This window comes from Patella vulgata, chromosome 1, assembly GCF_932274485.2.
Source record: "Patella vulgata chromosome 1, xgPatVulg1.2, whole genome shotgun sequence".
In the NCBI taxonomy this organism is placed as follows: domain Eukaryota; kingdom Metazoa; phylum Mollusca; class Gastropoda; family Patellidae; genus Patella; species Patella vulgata.
The window spans coordinates 1,693,325-1,720,928 of NC_065879.2; the positions used below are offsets into that span (position 1 = coordinate 1,693,325).

At 35.2% G+C, this 27,604-nt stretch overlaps 1 protein-coding gene across 2 annotated transcripts in view; it reads right to left on the reverse strand.

Annotated features, from left to right (window-relative positions):
• The window catches only part of LOC126808511 (cell adhesion molecule DSCAML1), a 57,032-nt gene that overhangs the window by 5,984 nt on the left and 23,444 nt on the right, over positions 1 to 27,604 (reverse strand). The window contains exons 4-30 of one of the 2 annotated variants that reach the window (XM_050533267.2): positions 26,725 to 27,039; positions 25,803 to 26,087; positions 25,116 to 25,424; positions 24,072 to 24,225; positions 23,047 to 23,165; positions 21,679 to 21,792; positions 20,701 to 20,847; positions 19,867 to 19,982; positions 19,295 to 19,457; positions 18,727 to 18,933; positions 18,295 to 18,363; positions 17,795 to 17,924; positions 16,458 to 16,627; positions 15,777 to 15,917; positions 14,989 to 15,162; positions 13,717 to 13,787; positions 12,623 to 12,842; positions 11,660 to 11,730; positions 11,104 to 11,228; positions 9,790 to 9,902; positions 9,279 to 9,410; positions 8,174 to 8,314; positions 7,242 to 7,487; positions 3,788 to 3,836; positions 3,029 to 3,170; positions 1,870 to 1,966; positions 456 to 556 (exon numbers count right to left, since the gene is read on the reverse strand). In XM_050533267.2, the coding sequence (XP_050389224.2) occupies positions 456 to 556; positions 1,870 to 1,966; positions 3,029 to 3,170; positions 3,788 to 3,836; positions 7,242 to 7,487; positions 8,174 to 8,314; positions 9,279 to 9,410; positions 9,790 to 9,902; positions 11,104 to 11,228; positions 11,660 to 11,730; positions 12,623 to 12,842; positions 13,717 to 13,787; positions 14,989 to 15,162; positions 15,777 to 15,917; positions 16,458 to 16,627; positions 17,795 to 17,924; positions 18,295 to 18,363; positions 18,727 to 18,933; positions 19,295 to 19,457; positions 19,867 to 19,982; positions 20,701 to 20,847; positions 21,679 to 21,792; positions 23,047 to 23,165; positions 24,072 to 24,225; positions 25,116 to 25,424; positions 25,803 to 26,087; positions 26,725 to 27,039 (4,121 nt within the window). Of the gene's footprint in view, positions 1 to 455; positions 557 to 1,869; positions 1,967 to 3,028; positions 3,171 to 3,787; positions 3,837 to 7,241; positions 7,488 to 8,173; positions 8,315 to 9,278; positions 9,411 to 9,789; positions 9,903 to 11,103; positions 11,229 to 11,659; positions 11,731 to 12,622; positions 12,843 to 13,716; positions 13,788 to 14,988; positions 15,163 to 15,776; positions 15,918 to 16,457; positions 16,628 to 17,638; positions 17,662 to 17,794; positions 17,925 to 18,294; positions 18,364 to 18,726; positions 18,934 to 19,294; positions 19,458 to 19,866; positions 19,983 to 20,700; positions 20,848 to 21,678; positions 21,793 to 23,046; positions 23,166 to 24,071; positions 24,226 to 25,115; positions 25,425 to 25,802; positions 26,088 to 26,724; positions 27,040 to 27,604 lie in introns of those variants that run through there. The other variant, XM_050533270.2, reaches the window with a different exon arrangement.

The window sequence follows — 27,604 nt, forward strand, 5'->3', positions numbered from 1 at the left end:
ATAATAAAAATGGCAATGGCTGAAGTTGTCCATTCTTTAACGACAATTCAAATCTCTACAAACTCAGCAAATTAAGTGACTGCTTCTATTAATTTAGGGAGCAACTGTGGCTAAGAGAGTAAGGCGCTGGCTTGCTAACCTGGAGGTCGCGGGTTCCATCCCAGTGTTGGCTGAGAAAGTTTATCAGGATTTTTCGGCGTGGTTTCCCCTGTCAGAGGTACAGGACGGAGGGGATGAAAAACCGAGGCCCTGTGTACATATTGGCGAGCATGTAAAAGATCCCTTACCAGTTGGAATTCAATATAGGAGTAGGCCATAGCGCCGCTGCCCGGGCAAAATTTCCCTCATGGCACACTGTATGACGTATGCCCGTCTTCATTAGTCCAGTTCGGGGCAGAACAGTAGGACGTTAAATCCTATTTCATTTCATTTCTATTAAGTTATAAATATGTTACCTGTGAATATAATTCATCTGACGTCATTGTTGATGTTGAATGGGGTCTGGGTAAAGTGGCTGAAAAAACTTCATCTTCAAAATAATTTGGATTGTCTAACCCTACAAAACAAATATTGTTTGAATAAATGAGGAAGTAGAATTGTGTATTATATTTAGTTTCATTGTTTAAAGCACTGGCTGTTAACAGCAAGCACACATAAGTTATATACGCTGAGAGTTTTTTTTGAATGAAGACACGTCTGTCATCACACATATCAACATATAAGCACAATCAAATTACCAACTTTATGTTGGATCAAAATTAAAGAGAGAGAGAGAGAGAGAGAGAGAGAGAGAGAGAGAGAAATGGGGTTTAACGTCCACTCGACACAAACTAGGTCATTTCGGGACTAACATATGGTTTTAATTTTATTTCAATAATTTTTTTGCGCATAGCAGTCTTTAGCAGTGGGAGGAAACCGGAGGACCCGGAGAAAACCCACGAGGTTGGACAGGCGACCCTACTCCTTGTCACGTACAACCGGGGATTCGAAACCACGCCAGTCGACTCAATGACAGGCCTTATGATACAACGCTACTATTAACAAGGGTCAAGTCCCTGTAGTTTCAGGTGCTTCCCTTCCTTTTATAAATTCTGATATTATGTAGTTGTGTATGAAATGTATCGGAAGATACCAAACATTTATATGTAGATTTTGAAAAGAGAGAGAGATGATAGAAATGGGGTTTAACATCCACTCGACACAAACTAGGTCATTTCGGGACTAACATAAGGTTCAATTTTATTCTAATAATTCACTTGCGCATAGGGTTCTTTAGCAGTGGGAGGAAACCGACAGACCTTATGATACAACGTGCATGCACTAACCATTTGGCCATCAAACCCCGCTGGATCGAAATTAAGAACAGATGCCAATTTCAATGAACTGGGTTTGTGAGCATATTTCTAATTATTGGCGAAGCATGGTTTCTGGTGTTTTGGGGTTCCGTGGAAATGTCCAGAATTTTACTTCTATAACACGATATCACGTTTACACTTTTATAACCAAAATATAACAGAATGAACATATTTATATTTATATAACCGCGTGTCAGTATTATTAACAGTCCAAAGTCAAACGAACCTTCACTGTCATCTGCACCTGACGATGTTCCGCCATGTCATTCTCGTGCTTTAGGTGGTGGTGGGAATACGTCAACAAAACTTTTGAAACAGAAATCAAAAGTGGTCGCTGATCATAATGATAGCTCAGTTTCCCCATACAATGTACTCAGATTGACAAGGCTACATAACATTTTTTCAAAACACGGATTTCAGATTTTCAAAGCACAGATTTCATATCCAGAGGCACATCTGTGCATGTAGGCACATTAAAATAAGCCCCTGTAATTCTAACATTGAAAGTTACTACCTGCTATAGAATCTCCATGGAAACTTTCTGGTCTTTTTGAAAGATTGTTTGATTTACTGGTGGAAGAAAATGGAGGTGTTACAACTAAATCTGGTACCTATAAAAATAATCATAAAAGACTTATTTAATATACATCTAGTTTCAAATTAATCACGATTTTTAAATTTTGGATGGGAGAGAGAGAGATGGGATTTAACGTCCACTCGACACAAACTAGGTCATTTCGGGACTAACATATGGTTCAGTTTTATTTCAATAATTCGCTTGCGCGTAGGGGTCTTTAGCAGTGGGAGGAAACCAGAGGACCCGGAGAAAACCCACGAGGTTGGACAGGCGACCCTACTCCTTGTCACGTACAACCGGGGAATCGAAACCCCGCCAGTTGACTCAATGACAGACTTTATGATACAGCGCACACGTGCTAACCATTGAGCCATCCTGCCCATCCAACCTCCCAAATTCTGGATGGGGCTTGGTGGCAGCGCCTTTCACAATCTGATTAAAACACAGATCCTATTTCGTTTCGTTTTTTAAAGTTCAAAATTTCCTTTTACTTGTTTTTAGAACACTATATAGGATCTGGAAGAATTGTTATGTAACAGGCATTCTAGCTGATGTGAGGAATTAACCAATGAAACATGCTGTGCACGGAACTGTGGGTAAACCCTTACAAATGTAAACGCTGATTGATGAAATGAAATGAAATGAAATGGAGTTTAACGTCCTACGCTTCTGCACCTAACCTGGGCTAATTGAAGACGGGCATACGCCATACAGTGTGCTATGAGGGAAAATTTGCCCGGGCAGCGGCGCTACGGCCTACTCTTATATCGAATTCCAACTGCCAAGGGATCTTTTACGTGCACGCCAAAGTGTACACGGGTTCTCGGTTTTTCGTCCCATCCGAACGACTAGGCAGCTGTCCTTGTCAGGCTCTCTGTTCTGCATCACTGACAAGGGGAAACCACGCCGGAAAATCGAGATGAACTTTCTCGGCCAATGCAGGGATCGAACACCCGACCTCCAGGCTAGCGAGCCAGCGCCTTACCTACTTAGCCACGTGATCCCCGCAACAACGCTGATTGATTAATCAATGTCTGACATCATAGAGTCAGAAGCTGCTCATATGACATATATATGAAACACATATAGATATTACCTGACTATCGTATTGGGTGGTCTGTGTGATATTGTCTTCAGGTACTACACTACCATATTTAGAATACTGTGATTGACTATTATTGGTTGTAGGTATATCCGTCTGTTGTGTGTTGACTGTGCTATTGGAACCATTCTCATCTCTTGAAATAAATATTGTAATAATAAGGAAAATTCTGGTCCATGATTACTCACTCATGAGACTTAATCTGAGGTAAATTGGTTCTAACAAGATATATTTAGCAATTATGTTTGATATGTTTAATCTACGGTCAGATAAAAAATGTTGCTCTCCTGGAAACTTAATTATGTTAACATCTACCTATATCATTTTGAGACTAACATATGATTGTTTCTACAATGGTGACATTTGGAATGTAAAGAAGAAGAATTATAAGGGGACAAACAATTACCAAATATATTCAATTTCAAGAGCCCTTTAAGCAAATGGTGTAAGTTTAAAGCACCAAGATACATCAATAAAAGTTAAAAATAGAGGCTAAATATATCCACCATCAAATAAATATATATTAAAAACACCCTTTTCATAAAATAATTCAAATTGACCTCCATCTTTACATGTCTTGGATAAATAAAGTAATATTAAAAGATACATTATGTAAGATCTAGATAAAGGGCCGATAGATTTCGCTATAATAGTTAAAAGCTAGATAATGAAAAGGGAACATGTTGAAAATTTCAGTTAAATTACTTCATTCTGAGCTGAGAATTTAAATAATAAAACTGTACATCTTCCTACCTTTCAGTAATTGATGAAAATCTTTTTGATTTATATGCAAATGGTATCACTGCAAGATAAAATGGTTAAAATATAGTATACTGGTTAATTACTCAAAACTCTGATGAATATATTATTTCTAAGCTAAATTCTATATTTAAAGAGCTCTTTTCAAATATATGATCAAGGCTTTCCTGTATATTTATTTCTATATACATTATCTGATATCAATAATATTACTAAATATATTTATTACAAGTACAAATGAAATATTGTCTGAAAATCATTTGAATATAATTTAATCAGTTTGTCTGTTTTTTCACAACGTATCGCTCTGCATTGATCATATAATGGAAAAGATCTTTTCTTACTGAAGAAAAACACGTTGATATTATTTGTATATGTATATATATATATACTTTAATTAATAGTTTATCAAGATTTAAATACATTTCCCAGTAACCAAAGACACAGATTCCAGGGTTAAGAGTCGGTGGAATAAGAATGCCAGGAGGAAAAGGGAGGGGGTGCTAAAAAGTAGTATTCATGTCACAATTATTGCCATTTCAAATATACCAAATAGGTCATTTGGTTACAAACATTTTATTACCATAACATTTTATTATGGTGTTTTATAAACATGTATCATTTATACACCCAAAAAGAAGGGATACAACAGTCTTTAAATGAAATGAAATGAAATGGGGTTTAACGTCCTACTGTTCTGATCGAACTGGGCTAATGAAGATAGGCATACGCCATACAGTGTGCTATGAGGGAAATTTTGCCTGGGATCTTTTACATTTATTAGTACTAATAGAGTAATTGTCTATTTGAGTGGTATAGGTTTGGGTAGGTAGTGGGGGGAGGGGCGCAAGCAGGGCAGCCCAACCAATGTCAATCGGTTTTATGGGGAGCCCACACTGATATGGGCATGTTGGTCGTTGGCTTCATATTATGTCCTGTGGAAAGGGCACGGTTCGAACCTAAGGGGGCTGCCCCCCTTGCTAGCTACGGGTCTGTTTGTATCGATAGTGTTAACATGTTTTAATGTAACGGTCATATGTTTGTGATCTGGGTTGATGAAAAAAAGTCTAACGAAAAACTCTAAAAAACTAAAGACATTTAGGCTTGAAAATAATATACTGACTATTATTAACTATAAATAAATAAAATAATGCGGAGTAAAACTCGCTAAAATAAAGAAATGGATATCATTTTGTGATGCTTGAGAAACATTCATACATGTAGCTTAAAACTATTTCTGTCAAATGTTCTGGTTTCTACATTCAAGATCTTAACCAGTACTCAAATTATTTATAGTCTAACATGTGAGTAATAACATATCTGACGCGAGGCATGATATGCTTATTATATTAATAGCACTGGTAACTAAAACGCTGATGTTATCAGTGAGTGCATTATTCTTGTTAGAGATATGACCACAAATTGTATTTAATCTATATAATAAAAACTGCCAGCTGTGTGACCATTTCATATTATAATAAATTGTATCAGAAAGTGGCATCATTTGTTCTAGAAAGCCTGAGCAAGCCTTGTTATTTCATTATATAGAGGATATTTGTCGTTTTAGAGTGAATAACATATTTTATTTCATCAAGAAGCAAGAAAACTTATATTTTCAAGAATGCGTAGCATTCGTGAAAATATAAACGTTTTCTTGCTTAGAGATGAAATAAAATATGTTATTCACGACAAAACGACAAATGTTCTATTTATTTTATGATTTTACAAATCATTTTAGGTAAAAACAACTAGCCAGTGGAATAACACGTTTATTTCACTGATAAAACGCGGTATTCCACTACTGATCATAAAATAAAATAATATTATTCAGAAGTTCTGTTTCTCAAGTATCACTCAATACCTTGTATATGATAAAACATTCCAGAAAAATAACAGTGAAGCAAAAATAATCCTAAAAAAAACCATTTTCTAGGTCTACTAGACTATATATACCTACCGCTTGGGTAAATCCACTATTAAAATATGCCCTGTAGGCTGACAGTGATAATATAGAAACATTTCAAAATAAGACTATTTAAAACAACTTTATTCAAAAATCAAAATCGGACAAGAGACAATGTTCCAAACAATATGCACAATATATAACAGATAATAATTAATCTTATATTTTTTTTAGGTCAACATTTTATTTAATTTGAAAATGGATTGGAGAACAGGCTAGGCCTATGTTGACTCCTCTCCATCTTATATGGTTCATGGTAAAGTCTAAAAAGAAAGTCATTCTTTTACTTTGGTCAAAAATCAAATAATTTTACAAAGTTTATATGGTGAGAAATAACTGATCGTGTTTTCAAGTTTTAACATTTTAAGCCAAAAATGAGACTAAAAACAGTACAAAAATCGACTTTCTCTAATTGTTTAAAAAAGAATATTTAATTGAAAGAGCGGATCACATGACCAACCTAAATAAAACCCTTCCATCTGATCTAAATCAGAGTGTGTTAGTTCCTTTAAATCAGTGATTCTCAACCACTGTGCCTCGACATCATTCTAGTTGTGCCTCAACATCATCATAGGTGTGCCGCGAAATTTTGAATGGCACACTAAGAAAATGCAAAAAAACATGTGATCCCAACTGAGTATTCACTGGTGTCTACTGATAAGTTCATAACTGTGTTTTTCCTTATTTAGTTCGAGTCATTCTATGTGTCTATGACTGGTCTCAGTCTATGGTTCGTATGCCGTCTGACTTGCCATATTTTTATTTCGCAAAATTAAAATATTTTTCATATATATTTAGCCAGGTGTGCCACTATTTACTCATGTGTTCCAAGGTGTGCCGTTGGGAAAAAAGGTTGAGAACCACTGTTTTAAATCAACTTAGAATTAATCAAATAAAAATATAATTTATGTGCATAATATTTGGAGAATCTTGTTAATTAACATAAAACATATACCTGGAACTAATTACAGCTGCGTTAAATCACAATTACTTAAAGCCATTTAAAAAAAAAAAGATAATATAATTTATTTATAATGACTTTCATGAAAGCATAATGAAAATTGATTCGGGCATACATGTACATGTAAACTCAACATGGTGTCTTTTCAAATACTTTAAAACAAGAAATTTAGGCTGCATCATTCAATTTCGAATGTGACCCAAATAATCAATAATTAATTCCACAAGCACTTGTAAAATTGAATATTCTTTTCACAATAACAAAAAATCGACGTATTATGCATGTTACATTCAATTTCAAATCACAGAAGGAAGACAATCAAATCCAGTCAATGACGGAGACCCCTAACTTAGCCTGTACAGAGTGATGGCTAGAAACTACCCCTTCCACGAACGGCAGGGTTAACCATTGCTTAATACTCACTGAGAATAATTTGACGAGCAAGTGATCACATTTCTTGCTAGCATTAATTTCTTGTTTTACAGTATTTGATCAATAATAAAATGTAAATTAAATAAACTCACCGTAATTATCTCGATCAGATCTTCGTTTCTTGACACATTTATAAATTATAAGTATTATAATAAACAAGACAAATAACCCGGCCGTTAAACTGCCACCAACGATAACTGGTATGTTTTTCGTTGGTTGATTATCGTTGCCAGAATCTTGAACGAACCCTATGGTGCTGCCATCTACTGGTGATGGTGTATCTGACGTTGAATCTGTTGCTATATTATCATAATCAGTATTTATTTGATTATTGGGTACTGAAACAAATGTAAGGAAGGTTTAATGTCAACTCAAGACAAGCACACAAAGATTTTTTTAGGACTAACATGTCATTTTAGTTCATCTTTAGTCCCAAATTTACATCAGGCTTTATGGGCTATCCTAAGTAAAGATCTCTTCATGACACCATTCCTCTATATTCTCGTTTTATTTCACATCCCAATCATACAAAACAGCACATAGTTCTTATTTCATATACAGATCTATGTTGTCTGTTGTCATGTTGTAATCTTTACTTGAAATATAAGTAAATGAAATGTAATGGGGTTTAACGTCCTACTGTTCTGCTCCGAACTGGGCTATTGAAGACGGGCATACGCCATACAGTGTGCTATAAGGGAAATTTTGCACGGACAGCGGCACTAAGGCCTACTCTTTTATTGAATTCCAACTGTCAAGGGATCTTTTATGTGCACGCCAATGCGTACATGGGACCTCGTTTTTTTCGCACCATCAGAACGACTAGACAGCTGTTCTTCTCCTGCATCACTGACAAGGGGGAAGCACTCTGAAAAATATGGATGAACTTTCTCGGCCAATGTAGGGATCGAACATCCGACCTCCAGGCTAGCAAGCCAGCGTCTTACCCACTTAGCCAACATGGCCCCCTACTTGAAGAATAAATAAATAAATAAATAAATAGCAGATATATAGTAATACTTACAAGTAGTGATGATAGTTGAGACGGATGGTCCTGGACCAGCTTTATTAACCGTACCAATAGATATATCATATACTGTATTTGATTCCAGATTATAAACTGTTTTATTACTTTCATATACTTTAATACTTGTTTCATTTAATTCTGTAATAATAATAATAATAATAATAACATCCTGCCCTAAAACATAAGTATCCAGACTTTTATTTGTTTTTTTTTATGAAGTTATGTGCACATATAAACAATATACTGTTATGGGATTTCAAGAATTTTTTGGGTTGGCATCATATATAACGAATCAAATAACACATTATTTATGGATATGGATATTTATGGATTACTATGGTTTATCACTGCAACATTTCACAAGTCGTTATCAAGCATGTAACACAAATAAATCATATATAACGACTACCCACATTTATTGCACCAAATGAATCTTATACAACGACTCCCCACATTTATTGCACAAAAATGCGGTAATATAAACACTGTACTTAATATAAATGAGGAATTTGAAGTTAAGTAAGAATTTAGAGAAACCTCCCGAATGCAATTTTTATTTGTTTACTAAACATGTACATTTAAGTCACGTTTACACAATACAACCAATCCATACAACCGTCAAATGCAACATATTGGACGACTGTTTACACAATACAATGGTTCTATTCGTTGTATGGCAACATTTTGTTCCTTAGTAGTAAATGGATAAAATGGCAGTAAGGCGACACTTCTCACCCCTGTCTTCGTATAGTTTTCATGCCGCGGGTTCCACAAAGTCCATGATTCACATACAGAGTTATTAGATATTTTAATTCAGTCGCAGATAGGTTTAGAATCAAAACATCTTTAATCAAGAATTCAGGTTGCCAAATCAGATATGACGTCATACACCATACGACGTTGTCTATAATATAATGCAATTTGATTGGCTATTGCATGAGTTGATCCAATGAGAATAGAACTGATCCTATCCATACAACAAGCTGTCCATTCGACCATTTGTCTGATGATTTGGTCGGATGCAACTGTTGTATCCGACGGTTGTATGGATTGGTTGTATCGTGTAAACACGGCTTTATGAAATGTCTGATGGAATGTTTACCTGAACTATTTCTGGAATGATATTTTAATACATAATACAATACAACACCATTTAATTCTTCTGGTGGTTGCCATGACAACAAAATACTGTTATTGGTTGCTATGTAGGATATATTTCCTATTGGCCCAGAAGCTGAAACGAAGACAAATATATTACATACAATAACTAATTGACTAAAATATGGGTCCAATTAAATGGCCGTTCATTATCCTTGCAAACAATCAAAACTTGAGCAGTAAATATTTCTGTGATAAATAAAATCTAAATTCTTAAGAAAGGAAAGTAATTTAAATAAAATTAAACACAATAAAATGGTCATTTTGGAAGAAACATATAGTAATGGCTAAAGATAAACAAAATAAGCTTTGTGGATTGGATAGATGACCTAATTAGCCCACATGAACTCGAAGGAAATTAACTTTAAAATTTGAAGAATTTCATCTACCAAGAGATCCTTTTAATAACACTGCAAAATCGGTTTGTAAAAACGTATTAATATTAAAACATTTACCAGCTTGTAATGTTTTGGTTGTTATTATTGTAGAATATGGTCCAACTCCTGGAACCACTTGTAGAGTATAAACAGCTAATCTTATATCATACTCTTTCCAAATAAATAAATTACTGTCAAATATACACAAAATATACTTTAAACATACATTATACAAGATCTAAATCTGCCTATTGCAAGTCTTTCTTTAGGTTTTAAATGTTATCTAAATTATTAATTAGACATTAATTAACTTATCCAGACCATAATCAACTCTCGATGCCATCTTATATGTCCGATTTTCATTGAATTTGAATCCGATCTGCTACTCAACGCTCCTCACTGATGATAAATGCAAAAATGGATAATCAAGACTATGTTTTTTTATCGTACCGAAATTAGTAATGATGATCGAGCCTAGGCCGAAAATTCAATTGCTAAAATCTTGGTTAACATTATCTAGTTCAAGATTGGTTCCCAGAAAAGTATTTATCGGGTGGTTATTTCCAATAAAAGTATGGCAATTTTGGTATATATGGAAAGTAGAGATATCCAATCTTACTAGAAAAATACTGGATTACCCGAAAAACATTCATGGAACGTATACAGGACAAAAATGTAAGGGTTCCCCTAATCAACAGCCCGACGATTAGGAACTTCAGCACGCGTGATGTCAAAGGTCACAAGCAAACATTGTGTGCTTGATGTACAAGTTGATAAACTTTATGAAGAGTTAGACGTACAATACTTTCTGAGATAAAAATGACGGAAAAAGACACGGGTTGTGGATAATCCGAGAATTTAATTATGATTCGATATTTGTAATAAATAATAAGCGATTAAAGACAACATCGTCTTATGTATGCAATGAATTCTCCTCTGACTCCCAAGACTTTACGTAAACATGACCTGGTTTGATCAAATTTTAATAGCAGGGCATTCCTTCGCAATTACAATGTTTGAGAAGGATTTGAAGCATAATTATGACAAATTGATTAGTTTGAATATGTTTTTGGTCCATATATACCATTAAATCACCCAGTTTGTACGCGGGAACCCATCTTTAACTATTATAGTGAAAACTCTTTATCAAATCTCCAATAATACCGCTTAAATAACCGTTTTAAAATATTGAATCCATTTAGTTACAAAAAAAAAAAGAAAGAAAAAAGATAGCTTACAGGGCAAAGAAACATACAACAGCAGCTTCAATAGAGATTGCCAAATAGAGACAGTAATAGTATTTGTTCTATCTTTTTGTTTTGGAACAAGCCAGCCCATTCTATGTGTGAATGATCTGGCTTGTTGCACTATCTATAAGCTGGATGATCATACCTTAATATTATTGATCTTTGATTAATATCATCCAGTACTTTTTCTTGCCAGTCAATTGTACCTGTTACCCGATATTGTACTTTATGTCCATTTAACTGACTATTCCATGTTGATACAGGAGGGGGCTGAAATAAAACGCAATATTTACAGTAACTACTGACCTTTCTTACATTAATTCAAATGACATTGATTGGGGTAGAAATTGGGGTTCATCAACCAACTGTTCAATATTCTCCCATGCAAGACCCACTTGGTGTTGTTGAGTGTTACATATAATTACCCTTGATATTGTTCCACGTGTTGTTGAGTGTTATATGTATTTACCCTTGATATTGTTCCACATGTTGTTGAATGTTATATATAATTACCCTTGATATTGTTCCACATGTTGTTGAGTGTTATATATAATTACCCTTGATATTTCTCTATGTGTTGTTGGGTGTTATATATAATTACCCTTGATATTGTTCTAGATGTTGTTGAGTGTTATATATAATTACTCTTGATATTGTTCTAGATGTTGTAAAGTATTGATATTATGAAGATATTTACTGACCTGCCATGTGATTTGTATCATATCTGATGATATAGCTTCAGCTTTTATATTCATTGGTGGAGCAGATGGAACTAGAAATACAGTACAGTATAATAATAAGAATAATATAAATATAAAGCGCATGATATCCAACACGATGTGCTGCCCCCATCAGCATTATTACATTTGCATAACATACAATGTCAATAAATAACTACACATAATACGAACAAAGATAGGTTGCCAGGCAAAAAACATAAGCCCACAGAAGCTAAGTCGTTCGGGGAATCAACAAGGGTTGTCGCTTATTTTTTTCTTTTGTCAGAAATAAAAACATTTACAACACACTAATATCTGATTACCAGTAACAACCAATTTGGCTTCTAGTTCGGCCCTATTCTAACATTTAGTATACAAAACATTTAACATCAATTGCTATAATCATCGGAAATGGTTGAAAATTGATAGGCTTCTTCTTTTTATGACTTTATTAAACACTGTATAAACATAAAGTCAATCAGATATTAACTTTAGCCTCTAAAGCGTCCACAAGATTTTTTAGCGAGATCAAGGGCCATAACTGGCAGTAATTATCAGAAATCATTGAAAATCAATAGACTTCTTCATCTCATGCCCTTAAACACTGGGTATAAATTTAAAGTCATTCGGATATTAACTTTAGCAGCTAGAGCGTCCACAAGCAATTGTGAACACCAGAACGATAACCGGACCGACGACAATATACGACATTTCAATATGGGTGTATGAAAACTAAACACACAACCATGGATGTTTGTTCATGTCTCTGAACTGCCAGTATGGTAAAGAGCAAGCGTAAAAAACTAAACAATAAACTAAAAGCATACAAATTATACTCCATTTCTCTCTGCTTCTGTATAAATAATCTCAAGGTACTAAAAAATAAAATTGATGCACCATTCAAAATTTCAATATGTTCTTATATGGGTATTTTTCTTTTTATACCTGCAGCATATGTTGTTGCTATGGCTGGCAAACTTATTGGACTGGTTCCAGCTTCATTTTCAGCCTTTATTGTGAAAGAGTATTTAGTCCACGGGGATAGACTATCAATGTTTGTAGATTCCGTGTCACCTTGTACCCTCTTCTCTGATTGGTCATTAGATGAGTTGTACGATATAATGTAGGCTAGGATTGGTCCATTTGTTTCATTCGCAGGTAAATGCTAAAACAAAATAAAAGTTGTATATTTCACTAATCTGGTACAAAGTATCTAATAAACAGAACTCTAATAAAAGAAAGAAGGGTAGAAATGGGGTTTAACGTCCACTCGACACAAACTAGGTCATTTCGGGACTAACATATGGTTTAATTTTATTTCAATAATTCGCTTGTGCGTAGGGGTCTTTAGCAGTGGGAAGAAAACCCATGAGGTTGGACAGGCGACCCTACTCCTTGTCACGTACAACCGGGGAATCGAAACCACGCCAGTTGACTCAATGACAGACTTTATGGTACAGGGCGCACGTGCTAACCATTCAGCCACCCAACCCCCCTAAAGAGAGAAGGATAGAAATGGGGTTTAATTTCCACTGAACACTAACTAGGTCATTTTAGAACTAATATATGGTGCATTTCATTTCAATAATTCTTTAATAATGAAACTAGTTTACTTGGAGAAACCCCACACAGAGATAGAAAGAAATGGGTTTTAACATCCATTACCTTTTTTCTATTTTCAATGAAGAATTCATTTTTTATTAAAAGTAACTTCTTTTTTTATTAAAAAAGGAATTATTTTTATTTAATTGACCTTGATGGAAACACTGGGTCAATAAAAATGATGTATCACTACGCCGTAATGTAATGAGGTTCAATAAAAGTAAGATCTATAGCAAAGAATTATATTTATTTATTTGTGCATGTAAGAAAGATTGGGTGATAAATAAAATCTACTCATCTTTTTTTTATATCAAAAAATATCAAGTAAAAGTAAAAAAACAAAAATTGGCAAAGTCTTGTTTTTTTTAATTAATCGACTTGTGTTGATTATTTTTTTGATATCAAAAAAGACGAGTAGGATATTCTCTATTTATTACCTTCCATTGTAATGATACTGTTGTCGATGTTAAAACTACAGTCTTTACTTCACTCGGACTTGACACTGGAACTAAAATAAAACAGAACAAGCCAAATCTGAAAATATTTTCGGAAGAATTTTGGAGAGAGAGAGAGAAATGGGGTTTAACGTCCACTCGACACAAACTAGGTCATTTCGGGACCAACACATGGTTCAATTTTATTTCAATAATTCGCTTGCGCGTAGGGGTCTTTAGCAGTGGGAGGAAACCGGAGGACCCGGAGAAAACCCACGAGGTTGGACAGGTGACCCTACTCCTTGCCACGTACAACCGGGGATTCGAAACCACGCCAGTCGACTCAATGACAGACTTTATGATACAGCGCGGGCACGCTAACCATTCAGCCATCCAACCCCCCGGAAGAATTTTGGAAAAGACAAAATTGATGTTGATGATGAAATCCTTATATTATACAGCATTGAGTAATAGAATATATAATATTAAAGCAGAATTTATATGGAAAACATTATTTACTTGAGAACGACAAGAGGAACTTGTAGAAACGTAGTGTGGAATAAACTCAGTAATTGTTATATCATACAAATTGTGTTTTAATAGGATGTTGATGAAAGGATATTTAACTTGAATATATTTTTCACTCAATGGTCATATCCATGTATTCAAACAATACAAATAATAAAATTCTGGTTTACAGAAAATATTTCAAGACAGAAAATAAAAATAATAAACAAGCTGACTTTCGCTTTATCTTTGAAAAATTTAATCATATAATGAGCCTATCCCACTGCTAATTGAATTAACACATTAGATCAATTCATAACAAAACACAACATAAGGTATATATAGATATAACTAGTTCTCTATTATTTAATAATGACGTTTCGTAACACATACAGGTCACGTTTTCAAGTTGATGACAAATATCCATCTTGTCAGCCTATTTATAAATATTTTGGCTTACATCAAACTAGTTAATAACCAGAAGAAACCATTAAAATAATTAACACAATTCTACTCTTTATTTTATATAAAGGTAAATAAACATAATCCTTGAGTTTCATTTAGTGATTGAACACATTAAAAAACACAACACAATTTATATGGAAATACAATCACTGGTTTATAATTATCATTTGTGCTTGATAACGATAAGAGAATACTTGTCGAAACGTCGTGCTATGCCTATAATAAACCAGAGATTGTATTTCCATATAAACTGTGTTGTGTTTTTTTTTTTGTTTTTTTTTGTTTTTTTGTAAATAAACATACCAGCAATTTGTGTTTTGATATCTAACATTGTACTGAAAGTACCCCAGATATCCTGACCATCTTGTATATTAGCTGCTCGAACCTGTACTTGATATATCGTATTAGGTAGTAAATCGTCTATATGTAACATCTGGGTAGGAATACTAGGACTAAATACATTCACAGACTTCATTTCTAAAATGAAAAAAATAACACACATTAAGTTATAGTTGAATATACATATTCAAGTTCTACATCTTTAAATTTTATATCACAGAATAATGATGTGTGAATCATGTACATCATACAGACTAATAATAATAAGAATAATAAATTGTCTTATATAACGCTAAATTATGTCCGCTGGTCATTTCTAAGCTCTTTACAGTGAGTTCAACTATTTGTTCTTATATTTGGTAAGCAAATGTGTCTTTAAGTGTTGACTTAAAACTGGAAAATAGAAGTGGCGTGCGCATCTGTCGATGAAGCTCATTTCATAAATATGCACCATGAACTGAATATATCATAATATATTGACTTTGTGAATCATAATATATTGACTTCATGAATCACAATATATTGACAATATCATGAATCACAATGTGGTTGTATGGTCAAATCTTACCACAACACAGAAGATTCTAGTGTTACCAATTGGTGAAGATCTTCAAAGCTTGAATGCCTTTTTGATTTCAGAATGTAGACCAGAGAGCTAAAACATTAATTTTGGCTGACACTCATTCAATTCACAATAAATTCACAATAAAATATGGTTTACAGCAATGATTATGTTTTTTTTATCAATATACCTTGTGTAATGGAATCTTTCTGTCTATATTGTAATTCATATTTTCTGATGTCACCATTTTTTATTTCTGGTATTTCCCACGATACTGTTAAAGTTCTAGGTTCTATTTTTACAACACGGAAAGCTCTTGGTTCACTTGGTCCTGAATGTAGACAAAAATGGATGTGTAGTTTTTTTTCTATTTCTTTACTTCAAAATATCTTTATTTAACTATTTTTGTATGCCCCCTGCACTAGAAACGACTACTGGTACACCCAAAAAATCTATTGCACCAATGGAAGAGAGAGGGAGAGGAGAGGGAGAGAGAGGGAGAGAGAGAGAAAAATGGGGTTTAACGTCCACTCGACACAAACTAGGTCATTTTGGAACTAACATATAGTTTAATTTTATTTCAATAATTCGCTTGTGCGTAGGGGTCTTTAACAGTGGTAGAAAACCGGAGGACCCAGAGAAAAACCCGTGAGGTTGGACAGGCCACCGTACTCCGGGGATTCAAAACCACGCCAGTTGACTCAATGACAGGCTTTATGATACAGCGCGCACATGCTAACCAGTCGGCTAACCAATGGATGATAACTCTGCACAGATGAGAATTTAAATAGGGTTCATTATAACTCACCAAAGTCACTTTTAAAAAAAAGTGATTTCCGTCGCGTCACAAATATTCAATCGAAAACATTACCTGAATCAAAAGTAAATGCAGACAGAGGACTGCTCATTGTTCCAACACCAGCCTCATTTTCACCTGCCATAGAAAAAACATATTCCTTCCCTGCTTCTAGATTTGGTATTTCGTAATTGGTCAGTGTTGGTGATAACTGCTCCGGATACAATTTAAAATTTTCTTTTAATCTACAAAATAATCCAGTAGAAAATTGAACCAGGGTTCTTAATCCATTTTGAAACGAACCGGCCAGAATTGGGTCAAATGAGGTCCCAAATGAGGTCCCGGTAGGAAATGGGTTAATTATAAGCTTCCATTACCTTTAAAATAATGAGACTTCCACAAAAAAAATTCTTGGTAATTTGTTATGGAGAATGTCATATAGTAATGTATGTGATTACCACAACAATAACGACAAATAGGTACACCTTTTGAAAATTTTCCATATTTAATTCACGTACCAGCTTTCAAGTTAAAAAAACCCCAGCCGATTAAGAACACTGCTTTGAACCTTGTTAAATTTAACCTTGTTAACAAATTTACCGAACATTGAACCTTGTCAACAAATTTACCTAGGTTTGAACCTTGTTAACAAATTTAATTGATACTATTTTTCTGTTTGTTCGTTCCTAGAGTTTTACATCCACTTCCACCAAAGGTGATATCACAGACAATTATTAAGTATCTTTATTTCTAGCGTATGCTAGTATTGCTTTATGTTCATAGTATTATATAAATTTGCTTCTAATATTTTCTATAATAGAGAAAGAGAGAGAGAGAAATGGGGTTTAACGTCCACTTGACACAAACTAGGTCATTTCGGGACGAACATATGGTTCAATTTTATTTCAATAATTCGCTTGCGCGTAGGAGTCTTTATCAGTAGGAGGAAACCGGAGGACCCGGAGAAAAACCCACGAGGTTGGACAGGCAACCCGACTCCTTGTCACGTACAACCGGGGAATTGAAACCACACAGTTGACTCAATGACAGACCTTGCTACAGCATTTATACACTAACCATTCAACCCCACGATTAGTTTAATAAGTATAACTTACCTTTGTTCATAGTATTTTCTATAATTAGTAAAAACAGTATAACTTACCTTTGTTTGTAATATATTCTATAGTAAGTATAACAGGTATAACTTACCTCTGTTTATAGTATATTCTATAGAAAGTATTACAGGTATAACTTACCTTTGTTTATAATATATTCTATAGTAAGTATAACAGGTATAACTTACCTCTGTTTATAGTATATTCTATAATTAGTATAACAGGTATAAGTATTACAGGTATAACTTACCTCTGTTTATAATATATTCTATAGTAAGTATTACAGGTATAACTTACCTTTGTTTATAATATATTCTATAGTAAGTATTATTAGTATATTGTAGTTGTGGTACTATTACCCAGGTTAATCTAATAGATGATTTAGATATAGGATAGATGCCTGCTAATATTGGAGGCTTTGGTGTATCTACAACATAAAAACATAGAGTAAAGAGAGAGAGAGAGAGAAGTGGGGTTTAACGTCCACTTGACACAAACTTGGTCATTTCGGGACTAACATATGGTTTAATTTTATTTCAATCATTTCGGGATCTTTAGAAAACAGGAGAAAACCCATAAAGTTTGACAGGCGACCCTATTCCTTAATTGTCACATACAACTGGGGAATCGAAACCACGCTAGTTGACTCAATGACAGACCTTATGATGCAACGTGCGCACACTAACGATTCAGCCGTTCAAATCCCCCCCAAGAAATCTTAAGAGTGTTAAGAATGATTAATAATATTTTCAGTTAGAACTAAGATGGGTAAGAAAGTTTTAAAAACATTTACTTACCAATGATATAAATATGAACGGATTTCTGAGAACTACCAATATTGTTTGATGCATTGCATGTTATTGGTCCTAAAAATAATAGAAAACATTTTAAGTCAGTTAAGTTATTCCAATCAACACCGATAGTATATATTGCACATGCTCTCCAAATAAGAATATGACGCCACCGTTTGACATGACTTGTGGAATATGTCTAGCCTCATTCTTTGAGCACCTTGTTACAAATGGCGCTGAAACGCATTGTGGTACACGATTCCTGTACCAATGGTAAAATGTTTATTTTGTCTTAAATATTGAATATCAGAAGCCCATCTTTTCCAGGTAAGACCACAACACCAATGCTGATTTAAATTGCCAAAAAATTCGTGTTTTCAATGTCGAAGATTTTGGATGATATTGAGTTACGGACTTAGCTACTTTAAAATAATATACCTGCATCTTGTAAAGAGGCAAATTTAATTCTTATTGTAAAAGGTGAAGGAAAACTAATTCGTCCGTTTGGTGTTGGTTGAATTATCTGCCCATTATGAATCCACTGAACAACAGGTGGCGGTGTGCCCTGTGCTCCACATCGTAAGTTTACCTCTTGTTTTATAAGAACAATATTACTACCAAGAATCCTCTCCACATGAGCTGGCACTGCAACGATAAAAAGGAAATTTGATCAAATAAATCAAAAACAACAACTCTAATTTCAAATCAGTTATTTTTGTTGAAATACGCTAGAGGTCTCCATCGAATGGCAATCTCTAGCATCTGGTTATTCCAGTCTACACCGATAGTATTTATTGTGCATTCTCTCTAGATAAGAATATGGCATCACCATTTGACATGACTTGTGGAATATGCCCAACCTCGTTTTTTGAGTCCCTTATTACAAATGGCGCTGAAGATCACATCAGCAATGTGGATTTAAACTGATAAATAATTTGTGTTTTCAATGTGGAAGACTGTGGATGATATCGAGTTAGAGACTACTTTAATCTAGTTTTAATCTTACCATTTATATGTAAAAACGCTGACTGTTGATCACTACCTTGACTACTATTAGCTATACAGGTATATACACCTACATGTTGCCAGGTAACTAGATTGATATCTAAATACTGACCACCAGATGTCAGTACAACACCACCAGGATAATTACCATCTATAGTTGTACCCTGGTAATATATATTATAATTATAACATCTGACAGATAGAAATTCTCATTTCATGACGAACAAGCACATGGGAAATCAAAATTTAGGGAGAGAGAGAAATGGTGTTTAACATCCACTGGACACAAACTAGGTCATTTCGGGACTAACATATGGTTCAATTTTATTTCAATAATTTTCTTGCACGTAGGGGGTCTTTAGCAGTGAGAGGAAACCGGAGGACACAGAGAAAACCTACAAGGTTGGACAGGCGATCCTACTCCTTGTCACATACAACCGGGGAATCGAAACCACGCCAGTTGACTCAATGACAGGCTTTATGATACTGCGGGCACATGCTAACCATTCGACCATCCAACCCCCCCTGCTGGATATAAACATGTCAAAAATAAAATATATTATTAAGACTTACGTTAAGAAGCCATGTAACTGTTGGATTTGGGTAACCTATGATCTTACATGGTAATCGTGCAGATTGACCAATCAAGACTGTTTGATGCAGTGGACCATCTGTTATCTTTGGGGGAACTGAAGAAAAATAAACAATACATGCGTATTTTGTATATTTACCTCCATGGTAATACAGTGATTAATAACTAACTAAGCCTGGAAATAAGGCACCTGTCACAGGCAATGTCAGGCACAGATTCAGGCTTTGTCAGGCACTAAACCTCTAGTGCCTGTCATTTTGTCCGGCACTGATTTGTCTTTTTTATTGATATTATCAATACATGTCCAACACTAAGTTGAAAATGTCAGGTACTATTTCATTAGTGTCTGACATTTTGTCAGGTACATCTAAAACCGTTTTTTTTCCAGGCCTGCTAAAATATTCAATAATATAATCACAAAAAGGAGATTACTGACTTGAACTGTTTTTAAAAATTCCACATAGTTTTTGAACAGTTATAGGAGGTAAAAGAGAGAGAGAGAGGGAGAGAAAGTTTAACGTCCACTCTTCACAAACTAGGTCATTTCAGGACCAGCACATGGTTCAATTTCATTTCAACAACTCATTTGCACTAGGGATCTTTGGCAGTGGGAGGAAACCGGAGGACCCGGAGAAAACCCACGAGGTTGGACAGGTGACCCTAATCCTTGCCACGTACAAGCCGGGAATACGAAACCGCGCCAGTTGACTCAATTACAGACCTCATGATACAGCGCGCACATGATAACCATTTGGCCATCCAACTCCCCGACATAAAAGTAAACTCATTGTTTTGATATAATAGTAACAAGGTACCTTGTATTTTCAATGTTCCGTTAGACCAGACTATACCCGCTTCATTCTCACCGTGACAAGAATAATTTCCCTCGTTGGCTGTTGTAACATTAATTATTATCAAACTATTGGCTGTACTGAGTTGTGGTGAAACTAGTTGTTTATCATCTGTAATTATACAATAATGAAATATTATTTTCAAAATCTACAACCAACATATAAAATTAGTAAAATTTCTCTAGTTTATCTTCAACAAACCTTCTATAAAACAACGATTCACAAGTTAAACATACATTATGCTAGAACTAAATCTGCCTATTGCAGGTGTTTCTTTAGGCCTGAAATGTTATCTAAATTATTAATTAGACATTAATTAACTTATCCAGACTATAATCAACTCTAGATATCATCACTAGCCAGCGATATTTACTGGATTATAATCCAATCTACTGTTCAACGCTCATTCATGATTAAATAAAAAAACGGATAATCCAGACTATGTTTTTTATTGTAATGACTTTAGTAATGATGATAGAGGCTAGGCCGAAAATTCAATTGTTTAATTCTTATTTCAGAGTGGAGTAATTTGACTGACAATTGTTTAATTCTTATTTCAGAGTGGAGTAATTTGACTGACAATTGTTTGATACACGTAAAATATATATATAACTTTATGCCACTATATTAAGCGGTTGACACACTAGCGAAATCAGTGAATTGGGCGAAGCAATCGCCTAGAGTGTCCAACCATTCGGCCGAAAAAAATTCGGCGCCGATTGATTCAGCTGAATCGTTTCACTTAATGATTCAGCTAGTTTGTCCACTCATTCGGCCGGATGATTCAGCTAGTGTTTCCACTCATTCGGCCAAACGATTCAGCTAGTGTGTCCACTCATTCAACTGAATGATTCACCTAATGTGTTAACTGCTTTAGGCAGTGTATCATATAGATATAGATATAAAGCAGTGTATATTAGACAGGGATATATAGATATTTACCTTTATACCACTGTATATTAGGTGACGGATCACTGTATATATCACAGGGTAGTATAGCTGTTTGATACAAGTTGTATACAATATATCCTAAACTCTTCGTATTCACTGGTGGAACTAAAATATAAATCATACAAATTTTCTAGAAATATGTATTTAAATATCTTGTCTAACACAGAAATCATAATTAGGGAGACACTATAAATATTCAAAATTAACAACTTTCTGGGTGTTAATCTAAATGGACAATGGCTTCCAGCTCGGTCATGACTGCTTGAATGTCACGGGACCCATCTGTCAATTTACACAATGTAAAACTAGCATATTTTTCAAAACCCCATTTTTACGATTGACCTCTACAAGGTAACTACAACATTCTACAGACTATTGCGCTCGCATAGAAGTCATATTATCTCATGGATGGTGTTATAGAATTGCATACATAGCTGTAAAGTTTCTGTGGTTATCAAAAATGACCCACAGTAAAAATTTGAAGAGAAGCCCTGGAATTGACTGATCCAAATTGAAAAAAATTAAAACCTTAGGGACAACAGAACCTGGATGGCATAACATAAAAATGGGTTGTCAGATTCTTGTATGTCTTAAGCCTAGCTTATGACACCCTACGACGCGATAAAACTGGCGGCGACTAACGGAAACTGAGAGCTTATGTCGCTACGGCTGAATTTATCCACAATTGGATGCAACCACGAGCAACCAGTTGATCATAGTCGTAAGCGCACTCATGTCGCCCGCTGTCAGTTGCAGAATCGGAGCCACAACTGATCACATCACTGCCACGTGATAACCTTCAGAAAAGCCTCATTTTACGTGTTCCTGGTTTGCACGTGAATAAATAACGAAATCTTATTGGCTGCCTCACCGAGGTGCCGACTCAAGGTAGCCTCAGGTGCGCTCATGTCGCTTGCGACTAGGGACAACTAGTTGTCTCCAGTGGTAGGAGTAAAACATGTGTGACCTCGAGAAACTGGAGGCAGCTCAGGTCGCCCAGGTAGTCACGACTGATCAATTCCACTTGATTGAAACCAGTTGCAGATTTCAAGTCACCGTCAGTTTTGTTGCGTCGTAGGGCGACATAAGCTAGGCTTAACGATTTCATCATGTAACCAAGCAGCATATTATACACAATGGCTGATATTTTGTCGAGACTAACATTCAAGCAGAAACTATTTAGGCCCGTACATTCAAGACTACAAACTACATATGTATGATCATCTGGCTTAAGCATTGTACGGGAGTAATAAAAATCAGATGAATATCTTCTTTGGTATAAATACTGTATTATTTTCTTTCGAAATGATGTAATCAATTTGTGGTAGACATAAAAACGAACAAAACTAGTTGACTTACCAATTACTTTAACATAAGCATCAGCCCTTTTTTGTCCGTATGAATTTTTAGTTAGACAGGTATAGATGCCTTCTTCAGCTTTACCTATATCACCTATATTTAATTCTTCTACACCATTTCTACAATATCAAAATTTAATTCAATATTTTACTAGTTTTCTGATACAGGAGCAGATAGACGGCAGGGAGATAGCACATTTCCAATGATATTGGGGTAGATAGTCGGTGGGGAGACAGCACATTTACAATGATACAAAAGCAGATAGATGGCAGGGAGATAGCACATTTCCAATAATACAGGGGTAGATAGTTGGTGGGGAGATAGCACATTTCCAATGGATTTGAACTTATTATAAGCCCACATATTCATGTGGACATGTATATTGTCGTCGACCCTGTCCGTCCAAACGTCTGTTCACATTTTGTTTGTGGACACCCTACAGGTCACAATTTTTATCTGATTTTGAAGAAATTTGAAATGTAGGTTTATATCCCAAAGATCTTGGCTCCTTTCGATATTGGCATGTATCGGACAGTAACTTCATGGATTATAACCAAGTCAAGTCAAGTCAAAAGGAAAGTAACTGTACCCTTAAGATTGTTCAAAGTAATCAAGGACAATAACTTTGAAAGTAATTATGAAAATTGCTGAAAACAATAGGCAAATGACTGTGGGCTAAAAAAAGGTTTTAATATTTAAATGAAATGAAATGAAATAGGGTTTAACGTCCTACTGTTCTGGTCCGACTGGCTAATGAAGGCAGGCATACATCATACAGTGTGCTATGGCGGGAATTTTGCCTGGGCAGCAGCACTATGGCCTACTCAATTCCAACTGCCAACGGATCTTTTAAGTGCACGCTAAAGTGGTTTTTCATCCCATCCAAACGACTAGACAGCTGTACTTGTCAGGGCCTCCGTCCTGCACCACTGACAAGGGGAAAGCATGTCGGAAAATCCTGAAGAACTTTCTCGGCCAATGCAGGGATCGAACACGCAACAAGAATAAGTCATGTGATTTCTCACCTGAAGGTAATTTTAGACGTTATTCTTAAAGGAAGATTTGAAAATAACCATTCAATGGTAGGTGTGGGATTACCATCTACTTTACAAGTTAGTTGGAGTAACCTCCCTTTAATAATTCTCTGATTGCTGGGAGGTTCTATAATCGATGGTGAACCTGTAATAAACAAAACAAAATTTGTTCAAAAATCATTTCAAGATATCTTCAACACATTAATGCTTGTCAATAAATATAAAATATCCAAGTGCTCTATCATTTGCTAACTCAGGTTTCTGTATTTACCCGGCTGTGTTATTTAAGGTCTGTCGTTGAGTCAACTAGCGTGGTTTCGATTCCCTGGTTGTATGTGACAAGGAGTAGGGTTGTCTGTCCAACCTCGTGGGTCCTTTGATTTCCTCCCACTGCTAAAGACCCCTACGAGCTGGCGAAAAATTGAATAAAATTGAACTATATGTTAGTCCCGAAATGACCTAGTTTGTTTTGAGTGGACGTTAAACCCAATTTCTCTCTTTCTATTAAGGTGTTAACTTGAAAACTCAATTTTGATCAGATTTCTCCTATCCAAGAAAATTAAAAAAATTGTTAAGAATTCTGACCTGGGGGGTGACAATACATTGACATTAAACAGAGGAGAGAGAGAGAAATGGGGTTTAACGTCCACTCGACACAAACTAGGTCATTTCGGGACTAACATATGGTTTAATCTTATTTCTATAATTCGCTTGCGCGTAGGGGTCTTTAGCAGTGGGAGGAAATCAAAGGACCCACGAGGTTTTGACAGACAACCCTACTCCTTGTCACATACAACCAGGGAATCGAAACCACGCTAGTGGGAGGAAACCGGAGGACCCGGAGAAAACCCACAAGGTTGGACAGGCGACCCTACTCCTTGTCATGTACAACCGGGGATTCGAAACCATGCCAGTCGACTCAATGACAGACTTTATGATACAGCGCGCGCACGCTAACCATTAAGCCATCCACCACCCCATTAAACGGAGGAACAATAAAAACAATTGATATGTCAACCATGTGTACAAACCCACCTGTAACTGTTAATACGGCTTGTCTAGACGTTCTACTGGTTGGTATAGAATAATTATTTATAGCAACACAAAAATATATTCCATCATCGGATCGTTGTACGGAGGAAAAATGTAAATCCCAATTCCCAGGTATGGTATTAACAACCGACACAGACATGTCACCAGTTCGTAACTTTAACGGCTGGTAATCTTTATACCATGTGACTGTTGCTGGAGGAATGCTGATTGGTGGAATACATTCTAAAGTTTCTGATTGGCCAGCGAAGACAGTACTGCTGTTAGGTTCTTGTACAAATGATATTCCAAGAGCTATAAAGAATTAATTAAAATGTCACAAAATTTGGCTCTGTATAAAGTTGTCTTTACACAAGTAGAATTTTGTATATTATTCACCATGTCTTGATGTCCGATTGGGCATATTCCTGGTCGGACAATTTAGGACGTTTGGAAATTAAACGAAGGGCTATCATGTTGCTGTACTTAGGAGAGATCAGCAATGGCCAGAAAGGGATTTCTAGGGCTATTGCTTCAGAAATATGCTTCACTAGGAGATAACCAAGGTTCCATGTGACAGTGTTGTTACAATTTCTCAATTAATAAATATATTTAACAAATGACATGACTAAATGATGACACATTATTCCAATTTTAACAAATAATGATAGGTTTGTGAGAGGAAGTACTTACTTGCTACAGTCAAGTTGGTAGATGTTGATTTAGCACGGCCTATTCTATTAACAATCAGACAATAATACATGCCAGCATCATCTAAACTGATAGACTTAAAGGTCATTGATCCATTTGGGTGTAAATATATCCTAGAGGTATTAGCTAATTCAACACCATCATGGAACCAGCTAACAGTAGGGGCTGGATAACCTGTATGATCACAGTTCATTGTAAATGCTATACCAGTAGCTACGATATGGTTGGGTGGAAATATCGTTATAAGATTTGGTTGAACTACCTTATCTGAAACAAAAATAAGGTAATTATTTATATCAGCTGCATACCAATGTATATATCTCAGTTTTTCACCCCATCTGAACAACTATGCATATTTTACTTGTCAGTACTGCAGACACCACCCTAAGCCTAAGAGGCTTGACAAATCCTAAGTTCTTCTAGACCCATGGCAGGATTCAAACCAGAATATTCTTGATGAGTGTCCATTGCCCTGATAATCCTAAAATCACATATATAGTATACCATAGTATACCAGGTAACTGTATTCCACACTTAACGGGAGCCATGGTGGCTAAGTGGGTTAGATCGACCGCCAACACGTAGGAATTAGTCATACATGTCACATATCCTAATAGTATATAATACCCAAAATCAATATATATTGTATTTGATAACTTGTCTGTGATATTTCTTCGGTTGAAGAAAAACATTGGCGTTCATGTCAAAGATCCTTTGGCAATTGGAATTCGATATAAGAGTAGGTAATATAGTGCCGCTTCCGGGTCAAAATTTCCCTCATAGCACACTGTATGGCATATGCTCGTCTTCATTAGCCCAGTCGAAGCAGAACCGCAAGACATTAAACCCCATTTCATTTCATTTCATTTCATTTCCACACTGAACACTAATTAAATCTACTTACTATCAACATATAGCGATGCGTCTTCACTCCAAACGGTTTTCTTTAACAGAGGATTCACAGACACACAACGGAATGTACCAGATTCGCTTCGACGGGCTATAATTTGTAATTTCATAGAATATTGCATGGTTAGTCTTGTCGGGTCGTAATCTCCGAACGAAGCCAACAACTGTTCTCCTCCGCCAAATTTCGCACCATTTAACTCCCAATATACTTCCGCCTTTGGGGCACTCTTTCCTGTTACACATTCAAATACAATAGTTTCACCTTCGATGGTACGAAATGATCGTGGATAGATAAGAAACTGGTCAATAACTGAAATACATAAAAGATGGGTTGCAAGGTTAAAGAATATTTGTCCAATGTTTTGTATCTGAAGTATTTAACGCTTTTGGTATTTTTAAATTCTGATAATATTTTGACTAAAAAGTTACGTTCCATAGTTATTTTTACCTTATTTCTGATAATATTTTATAGTTCTCAATAGAGTTTTCTAAACAAGTAACGTCTTTTTTTCCTTGTTTATATGATATATAAAAGATGTCTCGATATAATTTTTTGAGATTGTTCATTGTGGCATATCCTATCAAATCTGGATCATGAATTTCAAATGTGTTTTTTGGAGTCATCTTTCGATTCACATTTTGACAGTTAAAGCTTGTGAATATGATACAGAAAACATTTTACAACATAATTTTCATTCTTAAAGGAAATTTTTAAAACTTAGTGAGATTGTCGCATAATAAAGAAACAAATTGAATTTCAAAATATTATAGAATAGTAAAATTCAAACGCATTTCACAGATGTATTTTTCAATCGATTCTAATCTAGTTGCTCCATGTCACCAGGTTAGACAAATAGAAAACATACAAGCATTAT